Source organism: Salarias fasciatus, chromosome 15 (assembly GCF_902148845.1).
Source record: "Salarias fasciatus chromosome 15, fSalaFa1.1, whole genome shotgun sequence".
Classification (NCBI taxonomy): domain Eukaryota; kingdom Metazoa; phylum Chordata; class Actinopteri; order Blenniiformes; family Blenniidae; genus Salarias; species Salarias fasciatus.
The window spans coordinates 11,468,091-11,492,914 of NC_043759.1; the positions used below are offsets into that span (position 1 = coordinate 11,468,091).

The following is a 24,824-nucleotide window of genomic DNA, read 5'->3' on the forward strand; positions in this document are numbered from 1 at the left end:
TATTTAAAAAAAAAAGAAAAGAAAGAAAAACAAAATACAGGTTGAAGTTTGTGATACTTTTAACACAAATCTCCTTGCATGTTATCAAGACTTACTGAAATTAACTAGTTACTTTGTGAACAATATCAGCAGTGACTGAACCCCCGGATGGAGTTGGACTGCAGAGAAATGCGCAGCACATTTTTCCTGATTTACTTGGAACTCAACCACCCATCTGGCCTCAGTCTATAGATGCATACAGCAGGTCAAGATGGTCATTATGCTTCTAAACTTGACCCTTCCAACATTAAATTACTGTATCTCTGAGCTATTACGGAGCCTTGAACCACAACTGTAGCATGGCATGTCTCACAATTTCCAACTGCAGAATATATGAATGCTCCTCAAGTATGTAGAGGAAGTGGCATTGATCAAAATCACTTTCATTAAAATGATTAAAAACCAAAAGGATATAATTTTCTTAAAATAAAGAAAAGTGAATTTTACATGATAGTACCATATGATCATGTTCTCAGTAGCTATGTGAATAAGTATCCTTGTTTATGCATTTACAGCCTTATTTTGAGTGAAGGTTCAAAGTGAGGTTATCTTACTGATATTTGAAGCATCCCAGTATTTCAGTCAAATGATGTTCAGCGCATCAACTAAATTACCAGCTCGGTCATGACATAAACTAAAATAAGTGTAATTTTACCTTAAAAGTTGCTGTCCAGGTACACTTATTCACAAACACACACACAAAAAAAAAAAAAAAAAAAAAAAAGAAAAAAAGAATTGCCCAAAGCCAGTAGCTCTTGCACTGTTGTGTCGACCATTATTTGCCACGCGGGGTGTTTCAGTTTCAGACCACAACAAATTATCTAGTGAGCACCGACTGTGCAGGCGTTCACTAATCTCTATAAACAGGACAGCTGCCGATGAGTACAGAAACATTACTAAATTGTCTAGGTTCAAAGACCGGTCACTTACCAAAAAAAAAGAACATTCCAAACAATACAGAGTGTATTATCATTTGATCCGTCTTTTCAAATACCAGAAATGCGAATATTAATAACGCTTTAACCCACGTCCGCCTCTCTTCTGTTAAACTGACTGTTCAGCCTGAAATACTAACAGAATGAGTTAATTCTTACCTCCATTCTGTAACTTTTAAAGCTGAAACGGAGATGAGGAGAGCAGACCCGCTCCCTGACATTGTGCTAACAGCAGACAATATCAGTTAATTGTCGCAGCAGGGACACTCACACCTGAAAGTGATTTCCTTAATGATGGCTTTGCTCCGACAGGAGTCTGGGAGAATCACCAAACACCTCATAGGCATCAAAACCTCAATCAGCTGCCGACATAATCACTGTTATTAATTACACCTCTGCGGCGACTGCTGCATCATCTCAAAAGCTGAGAAGTCAAATACTATTTTTACATAATTAAGGCCCCCTTTAAAGACCGAGACTCACAGAACTTTGTACATGCCTAAAGGAGGAGTTGCGAAGGAATGCTTAGTGTTGCAGTTGTACAAAACAGAGGAAACAGGTCAACCACTGAGTAAAAGTGAACTCAAAGCATGAAGAGTGAATCTTTTTATCTCTGTCTTTCTCCTTTTTTGTTGCTGTGGCATTTTCCTGACAGTAGGTGGAGCTGTCTCACTAATGGGTGGACCAAAGTGCTTGAAAAAGAGGAAGTGCTGTAGGATGCTGCCTTGGCTCTTATCTGAACACCTGATGACTGATCACACACGTTTTCACACCAGAAGAAAATAACATTTCACAAGAGAATGATCCTCCTACCAGTCGGATCTCAGCACTGAAAACGAGAGGATGGATCCCAAATAACAAAGACAAAGAAGAAATGCCACCGAAGTTAACAGAAGAGACTTTGCATAACTAAGGTCCCCCTATTCTTAGTTTTTACCTCCACCTTAATGTATCGTCCCAGCTGACCATTTCTCCCGTTTTCGCCCAACGACATCCCACCAGGAAGAAGTCAGAACAAACCGTAACACAGAAAATATTCCTGGGTTTCATCTCAGGGTTTGGTCTCCTGAAAAACTGCTCCCTGATCAGTGCTGTGGAGTTGAGAATCTGGCATTTCTTACTTGTGGAACACCCTCTACAGCCCACATGGGAATCCTGTTGAGAGACTGAACAGAACACTGCTCCAAACGCTCCGAACACTGCAGGGAGAGAAGAAGTCTGACTATAAAGATGTTCTACCTCTTATTGTTCATGCATGCTCCTGCAAAGGGACACCTCACTATTCTGGAAAAGCTCCACGCATACTCTTCAATGGTACAATGCGATTTGAAAAGACGTTAAATGAGGTGTTGTGCAGTGGTCAGGGCTCCTGCGTCACAGCATGAAAATCCTTGGTTTGGGTCCAGCTGGGGGCTCTTCTGTGTGGAAGGAGCTGCCTCAGTTTCCTCTCACAGACTCTGGAGTTTCCTCCTGCGCTCTACTGTCTCCGGGTTTATGTGTGTGTGTGTGTGTGGATGCCTGTCACTTTGTAATACACTGCTGATCTGTTCAGGATGTTCCCTGCTTTCACACACAGCTGGAGAAACCCTGAATCAGATAAGCTGTTGTTGAAAATGGACGTCAGAATGATTTTCAGTGATACACTATGGTGGAAATAAATGTTTTCAAACATGCAGTTTCATTATTCTCATCTGAATTTCTTTTAACATGTAAAACTCTGTGAAAAATGTCTCACATTTTTCTATTTTCTTAGTTTGTGGGGATTTTTAATTGGTGCCTAACTCTGATTCAAAGGATTTGTTCAGAAATGTGATCAGTATTCTGTCATTGTCGCTGAGCAGACTGCATTCTGTGTACTAAGTACAAGCCCAGATAAACTTCCTTTCTTTCCCTTATCTCCTAGTTTGGGCCAATTTAGAGACCGAACAAAATGAAATAGCATTCAGTGCTGAAAAATTCAATATTCACTCTTGAAATGGGATATTTTTTGCGTTCTGAAATAAGATCATTTTTAGTCCCAGAAGAAAATGACTGCTGTCAGTGGATCATGTTAGAGATTTGGAGGAGTTATTTCTTTATTTTCCCCAAAGAAACAGATCAGACGGCATATTTTGATGTGCTTTTATGGTCCTAATAAACATCAGACAGCTGTCTTGATCTCATAAAATGAATACACACGGAAAAAAATCTGTCTTAGTGCAAGATTCATCATGTGCAACGCTGCACCGAGAGATTAAAATGAAATCCTTCCTACATTACATTTTTAATTGAGGGATGCATTAAATCAGCCTTAAGCAGACACGGCCGGCTTGGCCTCGTCTCCTCCGGGTGTCACGGCGGATTCCTGCCGCGCAGGCATGGCCGGGGTCATTCCTGTTTCTAGTCGCCACGGCAACAGTCACACTCGGCGTGTCATTTGTGGAGCAGGCGACTCAGCGCCGGGCTGCCTCCACCTATATCAGCCGGTCAGTAGTTCAAACAGTATGCATCAATAAACATTTCTCTCTGGTGACCTTCTCTTCATGGTTCCAGCCAAATTGAACAAATCAACATGTTTTTTTTTTCCTCTTCCCTCCTCACATATACTCTTTGCTTTCTTTTGTCTCTATTGCTTCACTGCCCTGGATTTTTCTTTCAACCTCTCGCCGCCGCAGAGGCTTTTCTTTAAAGAAAAGCAACATGCACTGTGCATGATAATACTGTGAATGTAAAGAGTGGAAAATGACTCACTGCTGCATGGTCCAAACGAATATTTTCTGTATGCTACTTATTTGGATGTATTTCCTCCACTCATAATTCAAATTTAAATTTATATTCCAGGAAGCTGCAGCTCTCCTGTACCCATTATTGAAATTGTTGCATGTATATCTGCTTTTACGTAGATTGGTCGTTCATCAGCTGGAGTACAGGCAGCATTCGGTCACAATCTGCTGCATCCTTCTAACCAGAAATCAATACCTGTAAGTTTTATGTTTTGGATGAAGAGATTTGTTGTTTATTTATCCAATAATAAAGGAATCTTGTAATCACAGAAAAGACTATATTGTTAATTTCTTGATGATATTGCATTATCTGGCTTTATATCTCTTTGAGCTTTATGTCACCCAGTGTTGTCTCACACGTTGTCAGGAAGGACCGAGTCAATAAAGCCACCCCCCCCTTGTTCTGGAAATCATTGTCTGTCCAAGAATGAATGATTAAACTGAGACGTCTCCTCACAAAGCCCCCTGAAAGCAAATCTCCCTGCTCTCCACAGCAGCTGATCCACATGAAGTGACTGTGGATGGTTTGATCCCGCTGGGCTCAGACGATGAGTCAGGAGCTCTGCTCCCACCAGTGGAGGTTAAACTTAAACTTTAACACATGTGGGGTTTCAAATAGCACACAAACCAATTTAAAGTGAGATGTAAGTAAGAAAACTTTTAATAAAGGAAGAACAATAACCCCTTTCATCCCTTGTGTCACGATTTTAATGAATCCAATGCTATTGCTTGGACCGACCTTGACCTCTACTCAGCAGGGATAGGTCAGAGAACTGATTGATCATGACCAATAGGCTCATAATTTGACTTTTTCTGTTCTACAAGCACGTGTATTTGCTGCCATCTAGTGCTGAACAGTGAAGCTGGCAGTCCTGTAAAGCCATGTGCTGCTCCATCAACTCTACATATTCATTCAATACACCTTACCTGTATTGCTCTCCTGCAAATCTTTCTCTGCGATCCATCTAAAAAAAAAAAGAACACTGCATACAAATTTAAAAACAGAGCACAAAAATACATTTTCCACTTTTATTTTCCATTGCACAGTAATCTCTATCTACAGAATTTCTAAAGTTTTTGTGGCAGCAGATAAAGTCAAACATCCATGTGAAAGTTGCATAAAACTGTACAAGAAAAATTGGCTACAATGAGAAAAATACTGCAACCCACTGATAACGGTTGAATCCAGGACAGAAGATGGCGTATGGCAAATAGACAGGACTCCCTCTGGCTGTTTAACTCGTGTGGACTGTGTCAGGTAAGAATACTGCATACTGTAGTGTATGGACAGAAAACGAATCACTCAGAGATGAAGAAAGAAAAACAACTAGAGCATTAAAAAAACACACACACATACATACATACATACACACACACACACACACACACATACATACACAAACAGTTGGAGGGAAAAGACACCGGACACGTTTTGTGGTTTGCCTGGAAGCTAAAACAAACTATGTTTCCTGAAGTTATTTTTCCGTTCCCTCCCCTGACGGCGAAGACCGACAAGTGAAGGACGACGGCACGCCATATTTAAATGAGACCAAATATCAGAGGTTATTGTGCGACGCCGTTTTGTGTTTTTTTGTAGCTTTTGGGGAGCTTCAGGCGGTCAGACAGACACTCTACGGGACACAAACTGCCGACTGGCGAGACGAGGACATCAACAGCAACAAATAAACACAAACGTAATGAAATAAATGATAACTTAAATGGATACGTCCTCACACACACACACACACACACACACACACACACACACACACACACACACACGGATACTGTAGGTCTTCTATGGGGTGTAGCGGATATGTTTTTGTTTTGATGAAACAGCCATAACAGCTAAGTCACTTTAACAGTTAACACCAATCAAAATGTTAGATTATATCCAGAAAGGCTGCGTTCCACTGCGATTTTTCCTTCATCTTTAAAACCTGATGGCGAGAATATTTGTGGATGGATCCGATCCCGGCTCGACACTGCCTGGACGAAGCTTCATGCTGTATGACTGTCTCACTCATGGCCCGACGGCGAACGCAATGGAAAAAGCTAAAGCAACTCTTTGGCGTCAGAAAAAATATGGCCTGTCTCCTCTGTTGCTGCTCGCGCAACCTTGACGTTTACTTTTCAGTTGGTCTTAGATTGTCAAACTATTTACTTATATACAAATAAAGGTTAAAAGCCCGACAGACAGAGAAACACCACATCTGAGCTTCACTGCAAACAAAGTGACGGTAATGCCATACAATGACACAGTGCCATACACACAGTTGTAAAGGAAAAAAAAAAAAAAACTCAGATGTATCCCTTTATAACCTATAGTTTTACTGTCCTGCATCATTAATAGTTGGATTTCGGTATTCTGAATGTCGGCTGAACGAGAAATAACGCGTCGTGTGTTAAGAATCGAGAGGTCTGATGACGGTGTGTCCTAAATGATAAATGCCTTTTATATTCTTGCCCTCCGTGTAGATTCCAGCCCTTTTCAAAAGGATAAATTAATCTGAGTTGTTAGACAAAAAGTCACAAATGTATTTTTTTTTTTTTTCTCCAGCAAATAAAAGATCATCCACTTCCACAACAATAGAAAAATAAGAGATTTTCCATTAATACAGACGGAGCAAAAAACCCAACAGAGAACAAAGACAGGAATGGCAAGAAAATCGAAGGTGCACACACACGCACGCACACACACACACACACGCACGCGCACGCACGCACTCGGTCGGTAACAATATGAAAGTCTGTCAGATACAGAGGAGAGTCTAGAGATTGAGCAAGATGACGAGATATCCAGTGTACATCAGAATGAGTTGCTTTTATCCTCGTGACTCTCTGCATAGAGGAGGCATCGCTTTCCCAGCATTCCCCATGGCTCTCCATCGCCGCCTCCCTCGGCCTGCTTCCATCCCCGCGATCAGTTATCCTTCTTCCCTTTGTACTCGTCACTCGGAAGTGGATACAGCATTGCACATTTATTAGATCTATGTATATATAACGATGTATTTAGATTCTTTTTCTCTCTTTTTACATTTGAATAATCTTTTGTAGTGTTTCTTCGTTTGATATTAAGTCTTTTTCCAGCTGTGTCCGTCGCTTTGAATACTGGCCACAAGGGTACGGAGCGGAGACAACAATAACGAGAACATTTTTGGCAAATGAGAATGAGGGATCTCCAGGCTGCAAGGGCCGATCTGCACCCGTGGAGGAGAGGCTGAACAGAGATAAAGAGACAAGAACATTTAAAAAAAAAAGCAAGAAAAAAAATAGACGCCAGATATCTATTCCCTTTGAGGATGTCCTTCTCCCCTGTTGACCCCTCAGTTCCACCCAAAGACTGAGGTAAGAACAGTATTCAACATTGTGCTAGGGAAAAAAAATCCCAAGTGTCTCAGTGAAGAAGGCTTGGAGGGACGGATGAGTGGACGGACGGACTGACGGATGGGTGGGGGTGGGGGTGGGGGTGGGGTGGGGGGGGTGTCACGCTGTGTCCAGATGTCGATCAGACAGTCGTGTCCACAGAGCTCCTCTCCTCTCCTCCAGAGCTCGCCCATCAGAACTGGTACCATTTTTTATCTTTGCACTTCAACATCATCTGGAAAAAAAACAAAAATAAACAGAGAACTCTGCAGTCAGTTTGCATGTTTCACAATCTAAATGTACCTGAAATCAAGATATGGCCTTCCTATGTCAAATGAGAAAACATTTAATCTAAGATAACTTCCAGATTTTCTTTATATTTTTGCAAAAGATAATCGTGTTGATAATTGATCTCGTTGAGTTTCTGTGAAGTTGAGGTTTTATTTAAAGGAGGGATTGGTTACCAAATGATCAAGTTCCATCTTCTGAAGTATTCACTCCTCGGACCTGAACGTCTCAGTTTCAGAGTATTTAGTCTATGGGTAGGGCGTCTGTATCTTTGAAACGTTGTTTTACTGAATATTTACCATGCAAGGAGTATTTTTCTTGTAAAACCACCATAGTCCAAATTTTTAATAATGAATTGGTAAAAGAAAAGCGAGACATATTAAAAAACAAGGACAAAACAGGCTGGAGACCATTGATCTCAATGTTTAAAGAATTCAGATTATGCTTCTCATTAATGATTATGTATCATGAAAACAAATTAATTGACTTGCAGTTCCCAAAATACGTGAACTCTCTGGGTAAAGAATTCGAACCATTTTTGTAAACTGTGGAACAGCTTTAACAACCTGTGCAGGAGATTTACTGGTGTACTAAATGAGTCGTTTGGTTTTGCAAAAGAAGCACACTGTTGGAAGAAGTGCCTCCCTCTGATTGGCCCTCATCAGGGCATCTCATGGTAAAATACTGCCCTCCAGTGGCTGAAAGTGAGTATGACTTCCATCATAATTTGAAGAAGATGATCACATTTTACTTCACCATATAATCCAAGATATTTCATAGGGAGATAATCACATCAAGATAGTTTAGCATTCATTTTTAGGATATAATCCAGACCTGAAATAACCTTAATATCCTTTGGTGGGATTATCACTCCTAAACAGTCACATTTCTCCTCTGAGTTTAACCTTTTTGACCTTTTCACTGACCTCATGGGCGTGTTTGGAAAAGGAATCTGCACTGGCCATCATGGCAGCCGTCCTCTCCTCCAGCTCGCCCAGCTTCTGGCCTCTTTCATCCAGCGCTATCCGGGCGCGTGCCAAGTCCCCGACCACCCCGGAGGCCGCGCCCTTCATGCCCTCGATGCCGCCCGGACCCGGGATGTGCTGGGCCAGACTGCGCGACGCCTTTCCAGCTGCTACCTCGCCGACTGAGTGACGGGGCGAGAAAGAGGGAGTGAGAGGCCGAGCCGAGCGGCACGGGAAAAACGTTTTGAAAGAGTTCAGCGTACATAGCTCCTCTCTGTCCAGCGACTGCGCCCCTCCGCCGAACAGGCCTTTGAAGAACCCTCTGTTCGGCGCCTCGGGGGTTTCCACCGGAGTAAAGAGTTCCCCCAGCATCTCCTGAAATATCAAAAACTACACTTAAAAACAACAAACTGTTGTAGGCAAGGCAGAAACATTAACGTGGAGCAACTGAATTTACAGCTGCCTCCTTTAATGAATCATTTTATACTCGGTGAGCTGTACTGTAAACACCTGTAGGTTTTCACAGGTGTCCTGACTGTAGGTGATCCGCTGGATCTCAGTCGGGGAGCAGAGGTACATGGCCTGACCGAGGTTGGTGAAGCAGAACGTCCGGGCTATCCGCATGTCTGTCAAAGGTAGGTAGTTTACATCCATGAGCGGTCTCAGTCCTGGCACGCTGGACAGGAGGCACAGAGATGACATGCACCGTTTTACATTGATGGATTACAATAAAAGAAACAGTATTTGTAGATTTACTCACAACTAGTGACTTTTTAAACAATATTTTCCATTTTCTTTTGCTTATGAAATACCAAAGATAACAGAAAGGCAAATCAACACAGACAGGGAGACAGAAGGACATTTTCGCCTTGTCAGGCGTCCATATGGACGGCTGCTCTGTCTCTGTCTCGACTCAGAGAGTGAAGATTAATGAGGATCAGTGACACTAATACACCACAACATGAGAACCTGCCCAGTGGTACTAGCTCTGTCACAAGCTGAGTTAAAGGTAAAGAGTTAAAGAATGACAAACATGTTGTGTCTGTGAGGGTTTCTTATGAGCACGAAGACAGATTTTGCCAGACGTTGAAGGGTTAAAGTCATGGAAAGTGCATAACCACTTTTCATAACATGTTGGGACAGATGAATTGAAAAAAGGATTTATGAGACGTGCAAATAATTCCCTCCTGTGTTTACAAATCGGCCCGCTGTTCCCTTTGTTATTGAGGCTGCAGTGTGGAAAATATGAACCTGTCAGCTTTAATGATGAGCTTATTAATTTCTGCCGCTGCAATTATCAGACAGTCTGTTGCACCACAATAATTATTATAAAATAATAATTCACTCTCTGAACGATTATCGGGAATCTCACCGAATGAAGCCACGTTACTCTCTGCTTGAGACAAAAAGACACACTGTTGGGATATTTTTTTATTGGTTCGGCTCTGAATAATCTGCTGTCCTATCGTCCATGGTAAGGCAGGAGTGTGTAGTTGTCTGTCTGTGTGTGTGTGTGTGTTACAAGACAGCAGCAGGGAGAACAAGTACATTTTAAGTAAAGCCAGTCACCCCTGAATTATAATACTCGTCATTTGAAAAACCTCTCAAACTCCAAACTTTTCCTGCCTCCTAATCCTCGTCTCCGCAGTCCGGTCGCAAGCCAGCACTCCAGTAATCCTCGTTCTCACGTTTTTGCCAAATGCACAACCACCATACGAGCCACAGAGAAGCCTGATGAGCTTATGCTCAGACACCTGCACCCAAACACTCCGTCCTTCAAAAGGCTGCATTGATCTTATTGACATAATTACTGATTTTTTAAATGCAAAATGGATTTACACGATCAAACTACTGACACCTAACCTTCATTTTTTGGTTCTTAAATTCTCAAAGACAAATAAAGCACATCAAAGCAACATCAGATATAAACAACACATGCATGATTTACTTAAACAAACATAGTTAATATGTTTTATTACTAACAGGCTGTAGAGCCAGGCTGACATGTTTCTCACCTGAGGGTCATGATGTGGCCGTTGGCACAGAAACAAGCCACACACACGCCTTGGCTCATCTGGACCACATCTGCCCGTAAGATGAAGGAGGTCTCCGTGATGCTGTGTTTGTAGATGCAGGTCTGGGATGGGAGGGACATGACTTTGGCCTGTTTCTCCGAGCAGACCACGGCGTACTGGCTCTCGCTGAGGTCCTGGGAGGTGGAGGGCGACACGGAGACGGGGCGGCGCTTCCGGGCCTTCTCCTTCTCCTCGCCGTCCGCCGTGACGTTGGGCTCGTACCAGGGCTCGTAGGCAGGCGGCAGCAGGGACCCGCCCGAGTCCAGGAAGGCCATTCGCAGGATGTTTCCCTTTAGCCGCACCAGCATACCTGGTGTGTGTGTGGAGCATAGAAAATAGCCTGTTAAAAGTTCACACACAGCAGCTTTACGTCGCTCACCATGACATGATACAACCACAGCATCAGGGGTGTTAATAAACGTAGTGCCGAGCGAGCTCATCTTCAAAAAACTGCAATGACTCGACAGCTCGGCTCCCTCGACGCTCACCTGTGGGTGAGATGATGACCGGCTGCAGTTGCCGCTGCTCCCCTGCGGGCGGCAGCGTGAGGGCCAGGGCCAGCACGGTGCCCAGGGAGGTGCCCACGTAGAGGCAGGGGGTCAGGGCGCCGTCGCCCTTCCGGGCGAAGGTCTCGCTGAAGTGGAAGGAGCTGATGGCCTCCCGGGCCTCCTTGTCGATGCTGGTGACGCTGGAGGAGCGCGAGCGGCTGAAGGAGTTGTCCCGGTGGTCTAATGGGTTGGCACCCCGCGGCGGGCATACAGACAGGAGGACAGTGAGGAGAACACACAGAGAGGTAAAGCACCCGCAAGGCAGCAGCGGCACAACACACACACACACACGTGGACGGTGTGCTCTTCTAAAATCAGGCTGACAAGTTCGGATTTTCTTCAGCTAAAGCAAATTATAAAGGTAAATAGAGTTGGGTTTATATTCTAAGGTACAAGAAACACGAGACTGATTTAAATTCTCAGTAAAGACAGAATAATTCATGGATGGTGTTCATTCTCTAGCACAGACAAGGCCTAAAAGTAAGTTTTATTACAATAAAGTCAGCCTGTTTGGTCAAATATAATGCATGCATATATTCTGCATTTCAGTCCCTCACAACAAAGTTTTATCAAGCAGAAAACCGGCCTTCTGTGGCTGAATAGAGCACTTTTTGACATTTCAAAATCAGACATGGCTACCGACAAATTTTGTGACATTTGAGGGGGGGGGGGGGATAAAATGTATACCATTCCAACGAAGACAATGTCTTTTGACGTTTACATTTTAGAGAATCATTCGGACAGAGAGAAGGAAGACATGAGGAACACAGAAGAGAAAAAAGGAAGCTGCAGAAGTTACGAAAAGCCTTCGAGTGAGATGCGGTGAGCAAGTATTAGCTGAGCACCACTGACCTCCAGTACGACCCCCGCCCCGCCGCCGGACGGCGGAGGAGGGGGCACCGGTTCAATTGCATCAATTTGAGGCAGCTCAATGGTCCAATTTCAGATCAGTGCTACTTTGGACGCATGCAAACTTAAGAAAAAAAATCTGCGCAGCTTGCCAATTTTGAGACTAATAACCAGATAATGCTAGACTAAAAAAAGGAAGGTGGCGGAGTCCAGTTGGAGCGAGAAGAACTAGGACTGCATTTTATACAGATTGTTTGGAGACACGAAGTCAAGGCTTACCCAAGTCTGGCTTTAGCTCAGTAGGCAAGCTTAATTTCCGTGACATCTTTGCTGGAAAAAAGAGAACATCCCTCTTTACAAACACACGTCTAAGCTAGGACACGATGCCATGCAAAGCTAAAAGTGACGAGCATTGGAATCAGGACTGTGCACAAAGCTGGAAAGACACCAAAATGACAAAAGGCTGCAGGACAAAGTGCCAGGGGATTTTTTTTTATTGACAAGAGGAGGCAAAATGCTTCACACAGGAGAGGAAGACACTGCAGATAGACGCGGCAACAACCCTGTGGATCACAGAGGCATGCTGTGGCAAACAAAACAGAGTCCTGGAGTTTTGCAAAATGCCACGAGAGAGAAAGAGAGAGCAGCGGTGAGACACGTCGAGACTGCACGGCCATTCAGGACCTTCATGCCGAAGGAGCATGCACCAAGAACAAGGAGGAAACGGGGGAAAGAAATCGATGGAGGAGGACATGGAAGAAGATAGTGAAAAAGGTGGTCCAGAATTACTGAGGAATTTCTTCCTTCTTCTTTTTTTTTTAATTCTAAAGAAATGAGGATTTCCACTATCGATTCCCCTGTATGCCGGAGCGTAAAGTAATAAAAGATGATATAAGGGGATGTTCATCATGCAGGCACTTTAAAATTACATTCACTAGTATTTCATTAAGTAGTGAAGTCATGTTCTGGATATTTAACTTCAAGATCTCTGTGAAATTGTTTGTTTTTTTTGCAATTAAATGACAAAAGTTTCATTTAAAAACATTGTAAGAAAATGTGTGTATTTCTGTGGACAAGTCTAAGGTGGCCCACCAGTTGGAAGACCTCCTCGCAGTTTTATTTATTCATACCGATTGGATTTCTGCTCGGGCTGAAGTTTGCTTAAGTTATGCTTCGTATAGCAGAAAACTCCATGAACCTTCAGCTGTGAAATGAAAGGTCCTTCGTGTTTGGTGTGATCTGAAGGTGAGATTATAGACTGCACCCAACAGAATACCCTTCCTGTGGACATGGAACACGCACACACGCACATCCTGTACACGCAGTTTCCCTTTACGGACAACACAGCGAGCTTGATGGAAACAACCTACAACGAACCAACAGCAGTTATCTAAAAACACCCGGAATGACAAAGTCAGTAACCCACTACTCTGGTGTCGGTATGATCAGATCTGGGTAAAAATGAAATATTCAAGACTCAGACTCTCCTCGTATTCTTTAATCTCCACAACCAACAAACACTGAAGATCCACGGGGACGTTTTGGACAGATGAGTTGCTTCCTGCACCGCGGACAGTCGTACCGGGACAGACGTCAAACGCAGGCACATTTACAGTCTGGACACTCGTGCTACACACATGTAGCATGCAAACATGAGAGGTGGACAGCTGCAGCCCCACCGTCCTTCCAGGTTAGCCTCTGCTCCAGCACCTTTCAGTCCTCTCAATGTCTTTTCACATAGAAATATATCTTGTTGCTTGCAATTTGAAAAAAAAACAAAAGGATTGCAATTTTTAGAAAAAAAAAAAAAAAAAAAAAGAATACCAAAAGATAATGGAGCAAAGGCTGATGTTAAAAGTAGAGTGGAACTTTGGCTCTCTCTGCTCTGGACTGTTTTTTTTTTTTGAGTATGGACACGAAGGACAGAGACAGGTTCTTCACGACAGAGAGGAAACAAACAGGGGCCACCGAGTCTGGACCGAGTGCGTCCTTCCTACTCAGCCTCTCAAGGACATTTCCAGCCAATCTTACCTCCTCTACCACCGCCATTGTAGAATTGCTGTAGGTTGCTGTTTGACGTCAACACTTTAGGAGGTATGGGGGTGGGGGGAGAGTAGAGTACAGTAAATGCGCAGTTAGAAACACCTTTTATCCATTCACAGCCTCGCCGAGCTTGTTAAAATGTATTTTCCTCTGACCTTTGCAGGAAAATAATGACTCACTAAGTCAGCTTGGGGGAGAAATATTAGTCCATTCGTACTTTCAATAAGATTTTGGATTAAAGGATTACAGAATCATGTGTTTTGAAGAATGTAACCTTTTGGCCAAGAAAATCAATATTCTGTATCAAAATTCAAAATCCTATCTCAACGTAATGTATCATACTTTGACATACATCAGTAAAAAGTTTCCTGTTTTCCCCACCAACAGACTGTCTTACTGAAAAAGAAAAAAAAAAATAAGATGCTGAGGCCTTGACTCGGGACTCGTTACAGCAGACAGTTTTCGCAGCGAAGCACCTTATCTCTCTCTCGGAGCCATGAATAATGCAGAGCAGACAGATGTATCAGACCACAGTCTGGTGGCACCAGACATGGGGGCTGGGACAGCCTTCAGACCTGGGAACAGCAGCGAGCAGACTTCGAGATTTGTTTCCTGTCTGACCTTTTTTTTTTTAAAAAGCTCCTCGTCTTCGTCGCACTGATGCCAAGTCAGCTCTAATGAGAGGAATCCGGGCCGCTCGCTCCTCAAGCACCTTCAGCTCAAAACACTAATGACTCAGATTAAAGAGTAATAGATGAACCAAAGAATGCACCGCTCCCCGTTCATCAGAAGGCTGCAGAAGAGCAGTCAGGAAGTGTCTGGAAGTTAAAGATGATTCCTCATGTTCACAGACAATAGTTATAAATCTACAGAACAAGTTAATTGTTAATAGTCAATTTATCTGGCTGGAGAATATTTGTCAAAATTATGCAAATATGATTATTATGCTATTTTCAAAAATGCAAAAATACCCCAAACCTTTTTATAAATAAATAGACTGATTCATGTAAATTGATGTGTTTTTCTACCAGACTGCAGAGTTTTCGCTCGATAATCCCAACAGTACACTTTAAATGAGCAACACAGACTGGATACATTCACAGCCTAAAAACCCAGTTCCCCAGGATATAAAGTGAGAGTGAAACAAATTTATTCCTGCCTGTTGAACTCTGCAAAGTGGTGAAAGAATGCATGCAACGATGGGAGGAAAAGAAAAAAAAAAAGAAGAAGAAAAAAGCAAAACTCAAAAACCCATAAACTTGAGGTATTAAAGTCAAACAGTGCATTTCTAAAGACTGGGGTAGAATGAAATTGACAGCAAGATAATTTTATGGTTCAACAAAAACCTTTTCCGTACAGTTCCAGTTTGATGAGCAACAGTTTCAATAAAACAGCGTTAAACGCCGCTGCTCTTTTGAAGCATTAATCTTCCTCTCTAACCGTTTGTCTTCTTGCATGCATAAACACTGGATCTCTGGTACAAATGCGACTGCTTTACTGTGATTGCGTTTTGTTGCCCTTTTCTCTAGACTCTTCTCTCCTCTGATCTGACACTGAAGGACAGGTTACCTGAAGTGGGCGACTTGCAGCGGTCCTCCGACGTGGCCGAGCCCTCGTTGATGTCGCACAGACCTGAGGCGTAAATCATCGCAATTCACAGTCAGATCCATAATCGAGCCACACTCAGCCACATTAGCCGAGACTGCGACATGTTTTTCATAGACTGAACTGGAACTTTTATACAAACGCATGATTTGCATGTTTATTCTTCTCTTCTCAGCCACACGGACCAATAGATGAGCCCGTCAGAAGCTCCTGCAACTCCAATGTGTCTTGTTTTTTTTTGCTGCTAAGCCAATTTCCGTATTTACTACGTATGTGTGTGTGTGTGTGTGTGTGTGTGTGTGTGTGTGTGTGTGTGTGTGTGTGTGTGTAGGAGTCTCAGTGTAAGTATGTGACATTGTCCTGTGAGGCAGAAAGCCAAGCAGACAGCAGTCCCTGTTGGCAGAGAAACACAGCTGGACGCCTGATTACTGCTCACGCTGGCCAAGCTGTGACAGGTGCCAGCCAGTCGCTGACACCAGCTGCTCCGTGTGTGTACTCACACCCGCATCTTCCCGTGCATCCGAGAGCGTCTGGATGTGTGTGTGTGTGTGTGTGTGTGTGTGTGCATAGACACATTTTCCAAGGTCTGCAGAATCATTTCCCGAGCATAACTGTGCATAAACTACCAAAAAAAGAAATCCTTGCACGTTTCATTACTGCACAGATCGATATCTCGCTGAAGCATCGGCAGTTCATCATCGTGTCACTGCGTCAGTGTTTTGTATCTGCACTGCTGGCGTCTGACACATGGTGGCAGTGTGTCCATGCTGAAGTAACACTGATTAGCTCTGAGGGAGTGAGGATTGTTTCAACAGTGCAGCTGTACAGCAGGAGAATAGACCGAGGCACACAAACAGAAAAGTCAATCAAAGCCATGAGAAAGAGTCATTTCTCCGTTGTTTGTTTCTCTTGAAAAGAAAAATCATGGTTCAAATCAGAAAGATGCCAACAGGCAGCAAAAACTATATCAAAGGGCCGATCTTTAGATAATCACTAATGCAAGCGGTATTCGATTGGCATAGAAAAAAAAGGAGCTGAATGATTAATTTTGCAGAGCATTAAGAATTTGGAAATGCGCAGGACGTTAGTGAGTTCCTAATTATCCTTGCAGCCATCTGGCTTTTAAGAACAAAACAACCTGGTTTTGTGGTCCTCGCCGTTTTATACAGTCAGGAAAGTTTGGAAATAGTTTCTCCGTCTGGCACCCCGCTCCGCCATCTTTCTTCATTACCTCCGGACGGCTGCCTCGTCTTTCTTGGCGACCGGGGCTGTCTCTGGTAGGGGTCATTGGAACCATAAAGCTCCACGGTTCCCAGGTTGAGCACGACCGTCTTCTGGACGTAGTCCACCACCGCCAGACCATTGCTGTTGCCAAACACCAGTCTGGGAACAGGTGACAATGTCAGACAGGAAGTGAGAGAGGAAGGGATAAAATGCTTCAAGGACAAGGACAAGAAGGCCGGTGAGAGTCTTCTCAACGATAGAAGACTGAAAACCGTAAAGCAGAATGTTGTTTAAGTAAACACAACAAAAATGAGAGAACCGTGTTGAGCGTGTGAGCAACTGAAAAGAAAAGTAAAGACTAAAGTTACAGTCATAGTTATGAGTAAGGCAAAGGAGCTCTCCGTGAAATAAATGTCAGTCAATGCAATCAAGCCATGAAAGGTGGGCGTGTGTGTGTGTGTGTGTGCGCGTGAGTGCGTGTAGTTGTGTACTTACAGGCCGTAGGAGGAATTGAGCGCCAGACTTGTGATCTGCTGAGGAGGCTCTCCGCTCACCCACACTAACTGGACCACCAGGTCTACCTGGTAACCTGGCGACTGCTTCAAGGGGGTGCTGCGAACTCTGGGGGAGGAGGAGGAGGAGGAGACGAGGCGGAATGAAGACCGGCAGTGACAGCGGAGGGAGAGAGAAAAAAAGGTTCCATGAAGGGAATGACAAGTGGCGCAGCTGCAGCTCTGAGGCAGCGGTGTGTTGAGGGTCTGGCGCGAGTGTCTGCGGGGGAATGGCGGCGAGGCTGCGGCTAAGAACGCTTCAGGCACCCGGCAAGTTTGTGCAAGTGTGCTTCAGGCGACAAGCAAGACTCTTGTGTGTATGAGTGAGTGTGCAAGTGGCCCTGCCGCCGATGAGAGTTCAGGGAAAAGTGTTTCCATGTCGCGGTGCGTATGTGTGTGTGTGTGTGTGTGTGTGTGTGTGTGTGTGTGTGTGTGTGTGTGTGTGTGTGTGTGTGTGTGTGTGTGTGTGTGTGTGTGTGTGTGTGTTTCGTACTTTAGGCAGGGTATGTTGCCTCCGTCCGAGTTGTTGCTGCTGGTGGAGGGGTGTGAAGGCGGGCCGCTCGTCTGAGGTGACGCGCCGGGGGTGGGGAGCGCTGACGTCTGCTCACCCCCGCCGTCCGGAGACTCCATGTCATTCAGCTCATACTGCATTCGCACCTCCAGTAACTGACAACACACACACACACACACACACACACACACGGAGTTGGACGTATAAACATACACTGATGTCATAAACAGCTGAAAGTTTAAGCAAAAGAGTTCCAAAATCCGAAACAAAATCCGCACGCATTCCGAGTGGCTCTGACGGCGGGGATGGTTTGACGGCTGTGTGGGCAGACTGAGAGTCACTGAGGTCCTCCAGCCCTCAAACATTCCTTCAAGTCCTCCCTCGAGCTCGCCGTTTGTAACCTCCGCCTTCACACATGCACGCGAACCTCCCAGACTCACATGCGCACGCACGCAGCGCACATGCGCCGCCTCAGTTTGCATTCTGTCAGTTTCACCGGCCCTGCTGACACGTGGGAGTGAAGAGCGAGCCGGGCCCTTCTTCACATTCTCGCTCGCTCCCGCCTTCATCCGCTCCCGCTTTCATTTCTGCAAGGTCACACAGAGGTGTTTGACCTTGTGCAAAGTGAAGCCGCTCTCCTAATTACAGTCTCCTGCCACCGCGTATCGAGCCCCGATCCACAATGCACCACTTGGAGTGGAGGAGTACAGCTCGAATCTTTTTCTCATGCAAGAGAAGAAGAGAGAGAAAAAAAAGACAGAAAGAAGCCTGTCTTCAATCCCCGTTTTTCAGCTTAAGCTCCTGCAGGTGTTAAATTAATAAATGAAATGTTGGGATGTTTAGGACAAACAGTGCTGAACATGAAAGGGCAGCAGCTCAATATCCGACGGCGTGCTGCCCACGGACCGTGATTGACAGGAGAGCTCTCTTAAGTCTGGTGCAACAACATCCCGGCACCGGCTGCTTTAGCCAGGAGAAACGTTGCCAGACTTAAAAAAAAAAAAAAAAAAAAAAAAAAAAAAAAATTCTGGAACATGCCGGGGAGCCCATTTATCACTCCACAGTACCACGCAGCACAAACCCAGCATACATGTCCGCACGCTAATGCCTGTGAAAGAGCGTACGTGCGGAGATTACGCCGCTTTTCTCTTGATTTCATTAAACGCCGACGAGCATCACACTCCCATTAGCGCTCGCGTCGCTATCAGGGCAGATTATGATGACAGTCGAGCTTTGCTTGTTCACCGCTCTGTCTGTTGGCATGGTAACCATACTGCCTTTGACTAGGCAGATCTTGGTGTGTGTGTGTGTGTGTGTTTCATATGCCTCAGCATCTCAAAGCTGCAGAAAGTGAGCAGTGAGGAGAATTCAGGCAAAACGTTTGGTGACGGAGAGACCCCGAGTTGCATCACGTCTTCCGTTTTTGTGTCGTGGACAAGAAAATGAAGGCTCCATATTTTATGTAAGGGACAAAGCTGAAGCAGTTACCCCACCTGCACCACCTCTGTGGTTACTTCCAGCTTGCTGAATCGGTAGATGATGACATTGGCTGACACGCCGGCCACGCACAGCATCCGGCTCTCGGGGCACCAGGCCATGATCTGAATGGCGAAGGGGTCTTCGTCTGACACTTCAGTGCTCCCCTTGTCCTCTTTAGACCGGTTCCTGTCAAATACCTTGGCTGTTTTGAGCTTATAGAGCACCTGGAGCATTACTGAGAGGAAAAAAAAAAGAAACAATACGGGAAGAAAGAGGTTCAATTTCAAACTCAAAACGATGCATGAAATGAAGGCAACGTGTCTCTGAAAGGAGCTAATGTAGAGTAAAAACATGCAAAATATGCATTCAGAAACTGACCCGACACAGCGATATCTCAACCTCACATCCCTCATTGTTTTGCACCAAGCTCTCCGAGATGAATTAAAATGAGCTGCGATAAGAACTTACTTGCAGAGGCATCCCAGAACTTCACAGTTCCATCAGCATGCCTGCAATTACAAGAGAGAGAGAAACAATATCACACTGCACTTATTATTTGACCCCGATCTTGCACAGCCTGCTCAGCAATTTGAAGACGCCACGATTTTATACGTTTTTATAAGTTAACCTAACAATATATTCGCCTTGTTGACAGCTCAGAGCGCGATAATGAACATCAGAAGGTAGCAGTGTAAACATGATTAGAATACAGAATGGCCTACAGTAACAAAAAAAAGAAAAAGAAATTAAAGACGAGCGTGTGACCTGACAGTGTAGGGGGGTGAAAGTAATGGCGGCGGGATAACAACGCTCATGCTAATGAAATCAGTATCGTCTTACCCGGTGATGATGATCTCTGGGTAGCTTTGCGTGCCTTGACCCCAGTTCCCACCACTAATAGGCCATTCCTGGACAGACGGAGCACACGGACTGCATTAGCGAAGGAGACAGTGCAGGAGCAGCTCCGTCAATAAACACAGTGTCAATAAACACATTGATTGCGGAAAGAGATGGCGATGATAAAACTGCACGCCGGCGAGCGTGTGCAGGGGAAACAGGAGTCCTTTGTATACATCTCTCAGCATGTCTTGCAATTATACATTATGCACCGCCATCTCTGAGCCTGAGTGTGTGTGTGTGTGTGTGTGTGTGTGTGGGGTTTGGCTTTGAACACGTCGACACATACAAAGGTCACCAGGATGACTCATGGTGATCTTTATGTGAGAATGCCCTCCTGCAGCTCACTCAGGCTTTTACTTAGCAAAAAAAAAAAAAGGAGCTGGAGAGAGAGAGGAGAAGAAAAAGGAAGACGCCAGGCTGCCAGTTTGGGTCAGTACATGCTGACATTTCCGACAGAAAGCTAGAACAAGGCGACAGGGAAAAGAGCATAAGCATACATAATGTCTAGGAGGGCAGGGGGTCTGTCTAAGAGGATACAAGGAGAGGAGACGAGAATGAGAAACGAGAGGAGGCGTGCAGCAGGAGAGGAGGAGCGTTAGGTAACTTTCTACTCCTAACCTTGCTGTTCTTGTTTGGCCTGATGGTGAAAGGCTGTCGTACTGGAGATATTCACACCTAATTTAAGCATTTTTGCTGTTTTTTTTTATGGCTTTGCAGCTGCAGGACAACATGAGGGAAAACTGCACCCTGAAGACAGCATTAAAGTGTACTTTACGAAAATGCAACGGTAGATTGATAATTCAGTGTGATTAAAGTACAGCTCACCTCGGCTGCGTTTAATGGTGGCGAAGAGCAGCTGACTTCTGCTCATAATAAGTTCACCTGTCAATTCAGAGTGCTTTCTGTTTTTTCCGGGAAGGTTTTTTTTTCTGGCGCGGTTCAATGTTAAAAACTATTTTGAAGCCACAGACTGCCATGCTGGTGGCTCCGTGACACCGTGCATTGGCACTGACGTGCTTTAGCAGCAGCCATGAAACAAGCTTACCACAATATGAGAGACAATTTGCTAAGCGGTGCTAAACATAAACAGGAAAGTGAGGCTCATATGGCAGAATGATGTTCCCTTTCAATAAATAACTGCAATTTCATATTAGCTGACACAATTCTCCAGCTATAAAGTCTAAATAAGTCCATCCAACCTCAATGTTATTTCAGGAAGTTTTTCGAATATATTTATAAGTAAGCAGGAATGTTACAGACTGAAAAAACGCATACGGATGTTTCCACCGACGTACCTTTTTGCTGTAGCCCTGTCGTTTCTGCCGCGAGCCGACAGAGTAAAGTGCAGGTATGAGGTCCACAGGGCAGTCAGCAAAGTACTCGCAGCAGGTCACAGGAGACTCGTGGATCGTCAGAGGATAGGGGTTCTCGAATATGGGGTAACTGTTCAAGAGAGCACAGACAAAGTCATTCGTAATTGAATTATTCTGTCTGCCGGTCCATTAGTCTCATGCAGGGCTGCATGCTTGCTTGAATTTAGCATTGCGAAGACGTATAAAAGATACGTGGAAGAAAGGCAACTGTAGTATTTCAACTCACAATAAATACCCAAAAGGAGACGCAATGAATAAATGTTATCTAATGAAGTCTTACCCATTTTGTGCAAGGTCGATCACCACTAAATCCTTTTCTAGAAGGACTACTACAGCGTAAGGTTCCTGAAAATCTGCAAAACGAAATGCAGGAGGTAAAAGTCACCACACCTCTCTTTTATCAGTCTTGTAATTCATTCAGAAAGAAGTTCACTCAAATCTGCAAAGCACTTGTAAATAATTTCCCACGATGGCTCTAAATCATATCTCTTGGCCCGGAGACGTGAGGCGGGCCACGAACGCCTCACACTCACGTTTTAATAATCTATGTGATGTATCACTGTGTGGGGGGATATTGCTCTGTCTCAATATTTGTATCAGATCTGAATTTCATTACCTGCCTTAAAATTAATGGCTCATGTTAGATTGAGAACTGCTTTAATGAAAGGGTGAATATATACAGTATATACGTATATAATGTATGACTAATATAAAGAGCCAGAGCAGACTTCACTCAGTTTTATTGCGAAGTTATGAGAAGATCATTGCTGCTGTGGATAAAAAGGTTTTTTTTTTTTTTTTTTTTTTGTCACTGCAGGTTCATTCAGATTATATCATTCATGATATTTTAACATCTATTTGTTAAAAGACTCAAATCACTGACTTGTTGCACTGAGATGTAATCTTGGGAAAATCTGATGAAAGATATAAGATCTATTTCTGAACAGACTCACAGGTCATTCAAATTCAAATTTCCTTACTCATCTATAAATGTTATTTGTCTGCAAACTGTTAAAAAGACTACGATCTAATATCCGTCTGCCTTGGCGACATCCCCTCGTCTGCAGTCACGCCATCCAGGATTATCAAGCACCTCCGAACACTAATGGCCCTTTAAGCATGTGCGAGCACATGCTACTACCCAGACCTGGATTGTGTAATCCGGACATCCAGAGATGTCCATTACCAGATGAGGTCAGTGGGCGCCGACATCGGGATGCCAGTGACATAATCCAGTCACTGTTCTTACGTAACTCACTAATCTATGCTGTATATGTGCCAATAACAGCAGCAGGGATTACATACATGCAGGATCAGCATGACTCACGCCTGACTCCGTTCCGTCTCCCAACGCAGAAAACTGAGTAGTAAATTAATTTGCATGAAGAGCTTGTGGATACAAAAGACTGAAGTATCAATATGACATTCTGTAAGTCAGATAATGAAACTGGATGGCCGGATCCATCCCCCTTGGGAAATTTCATATTTATTACAGAAATGCGCACGCATCAAGGCAAACACCTCGACATAATTAAAAAACAGATAGGCGTACGCTGACGTGTGTGTGTGAGACTGTTCTCATGCAAACATAATCCTCACACATCACCTGGTAAACACACATTATTGTTCACGATCTAATCACAGCGCGCACACACACACTCGTGCTCCTGTCTTTGTGAGGCCTTCTCGTTACTGGAATGTGTTGCTGTGTCGCCTGACTCTTGTCCGAACCGTCACAATCGCAACTTTTACCCGAAAGCCTTCTTCTTCTTCAAACTGAAACACACGGAATCAAGTCAACACACACTCACACACTCACCATTGGGATATGGTGTCTCACATAGTGTGAGGAAGTCTACTATTGGATAATCCATCTCCAGCACAGCAGTACTCTTTCCGTGCATTACCGTGAGACAAGGCCGCCGGCCCACCGTGTCGTAGGACAGACCACCGGACAGGATTATAAAGGGTTCGCTGAAACACACACACACAGACGCAACAAGACTGGGGATTAAAAATTACGCTCTTTTTCTGTACATGTCTTACCTTACATCACACATTTTGTGTTTCCTACACATATGGATTCACTGAGTGTTTGCAAACTCTCAAAGAAAGTGTTGAATTTTTTTTCCCGTCATCATGAAACCGAGCTGTAAAAGACTCTCCACTCAACACAAGTACGCGTTGCGACGGCGTTCATCAGCCGTAAATAATCTTTTTTCTCACAGCTGTGTGCAATTAAAGTGTTTGTTTCCAAGCGTGTGTGTGAGAGAAACGGAGAATCCTACCCATTTCTAGTCGTCTTGTACTCCACTTTAAGAATGGGTTTACAAGGCTCTGGCTTCTTCCCGTCCTTGGGCTGTTTTCCTAAAAAATACGACAAACAGAAGTTACTTCAGCCTGCCTTTTCATTTCCAGCCCTCCTTTGCCTCCGTGTTTCTGCTGTCAACCTATTTATTTATTTATTTTTTCCCCCTCCTCCAGAAACGGCACTTAAAATGCCACGCTGAACGGCAGCCAGACAATAACAGAAACCTATCCATCAGCCAGCAGAAAAACAAATACAGCGACGGGGACATGCAAAGTAGGTGTGAGGACGGCGGATGATTTCAATATTCAATCAATTCAGCCCTCGCGGGACATTAAAAAGAGTGAAGGAAATGTGCACATCCATCACATGCATTCCTACCTGTGCATATTTCAGTGTCACTGCGCTCACTGAGTGGCCCAATATACACTGAAAGGCTGACTGAGGAGCCGGAGAGAACAGTGACGCAGGTCTGCACGGTAAAGATCCGTTTTATAACCACTCTGAAATACCAGATATCTAAAAAGACAATTAAAAATCTGACTTATAAGCCTGACTTAAACCTGTCAGAGGAATTTACATAATTGTCTATTAAATACCAAACTAATTATGGATGCAGCAGTGGGAGAAACAACTAATTAAAAGGCCTATGTGGTGAAATTCCTTCTGTAAATCCCCTACACAGAAAAAAACAAAACAGCTTCAGAAAGCAGTTAGAAGTTGATGGGGTTTTTTTTTTCTTTTCTTTGATTCACTTCAATTTTCTTGTTGCTTTTTCTCACTCTCCTGCTCTCTCCGTCCAGTTGCCACTGTCACACACTCTGTGTGTTTCTTCCAGGTCCTTCATCTGGGTGAATTGTCAAAGTGCTCTGTGAGGCGAGTAGGCGTGTGTGTGTGTGTGTGTGTGTGTGTGTGTGTGTGTGTGTGTGTGTGTGTGTGTGTGTGTGTGTGTGTGTGTGTGTGTGTGTGTGTGCGGGGCGGGGGTACGGAGGAGGAGGAGGAG

At 44.2% G+C, this 24,824-nt stretch overlaps 1 protein-coding gene across 1 annotated transcript in view; it reads right to left on the bottom strand.

The window, feature by feature from the left end:
- Positions 1-7,227: 7,227 nt before the first annotated feature.
- The window catches only part of stxbp5a (syntaxin binding protein 5a (tomosyn)), a 74,455-nt gene continuing 56,858 nt past the window's right edge, over positions 7,228-24,824 (bottom strand). The window contains exons 9-27 of the mRNA XM_030110935.1: positions 23,802-23,880; positions 23,333-23,487; positions 21,794-21,866; positions 21,436-21,583; positions 20,081-20,148; positions 19,709-19,749; positions 19,255-19,475; positions 17,744-17,916; positions 17,195-17,320; positions 16,707-16,858; positions 15,440-15,502; positions 13,859-13,912; positions 12,107-12,157; positions 10,919-11,200; positions 10,371-10,740; positions 8,866-9,031; positions 8,619-8,730; positions 8,317-8,537; positions 7,228-7,337 (exon numbers count right to left, since the gene is read on the bottom strand). Coding sequence (XP_029966795.1) covers positions 7,296-7,337; positions 8,317-8,537; positions 8,619-8,730; positions 8,866-9,031; positions 10,371-10,740; positions 10,919-11,200; positions 12,107-12,157; positions 13,859-13,912; positions 15,440-15,502; positions 16,707-16,858; positions 17,195-17,320; positions 17,744-17,916; positions 19,255-19,475; positions 19,709-19,749; positions 20,081-20,148; positions 21,436-21,583; positions 21,794-21,866; positions 23,333-23,487; positions 23,802-23,880 — 2,597 coding nt within the window. The 3' untranslated portion in view covers positions 7,228-7,295. The remainder of the gene's footprint in view (positions 7,338-8,316; positions 8,538-8,618; positions 8,731-8,865; positions 9,032-10,370; positions 10,741-10,918; positions 11,201-12,106; positions 12,158-13,858; positions 13,913-15,439; positions 15,503-16,706; positions 16,859-17,194; positions 17,321-17,743; positions 17,917-19,254; positions 19,476-19,708; positions 19,750-20,080; positions 20,149-21,435; positions 21,584-21,793; positions 21,867-23,332; positions 23,488-23,801; positions 23,881-24,824) is intronic.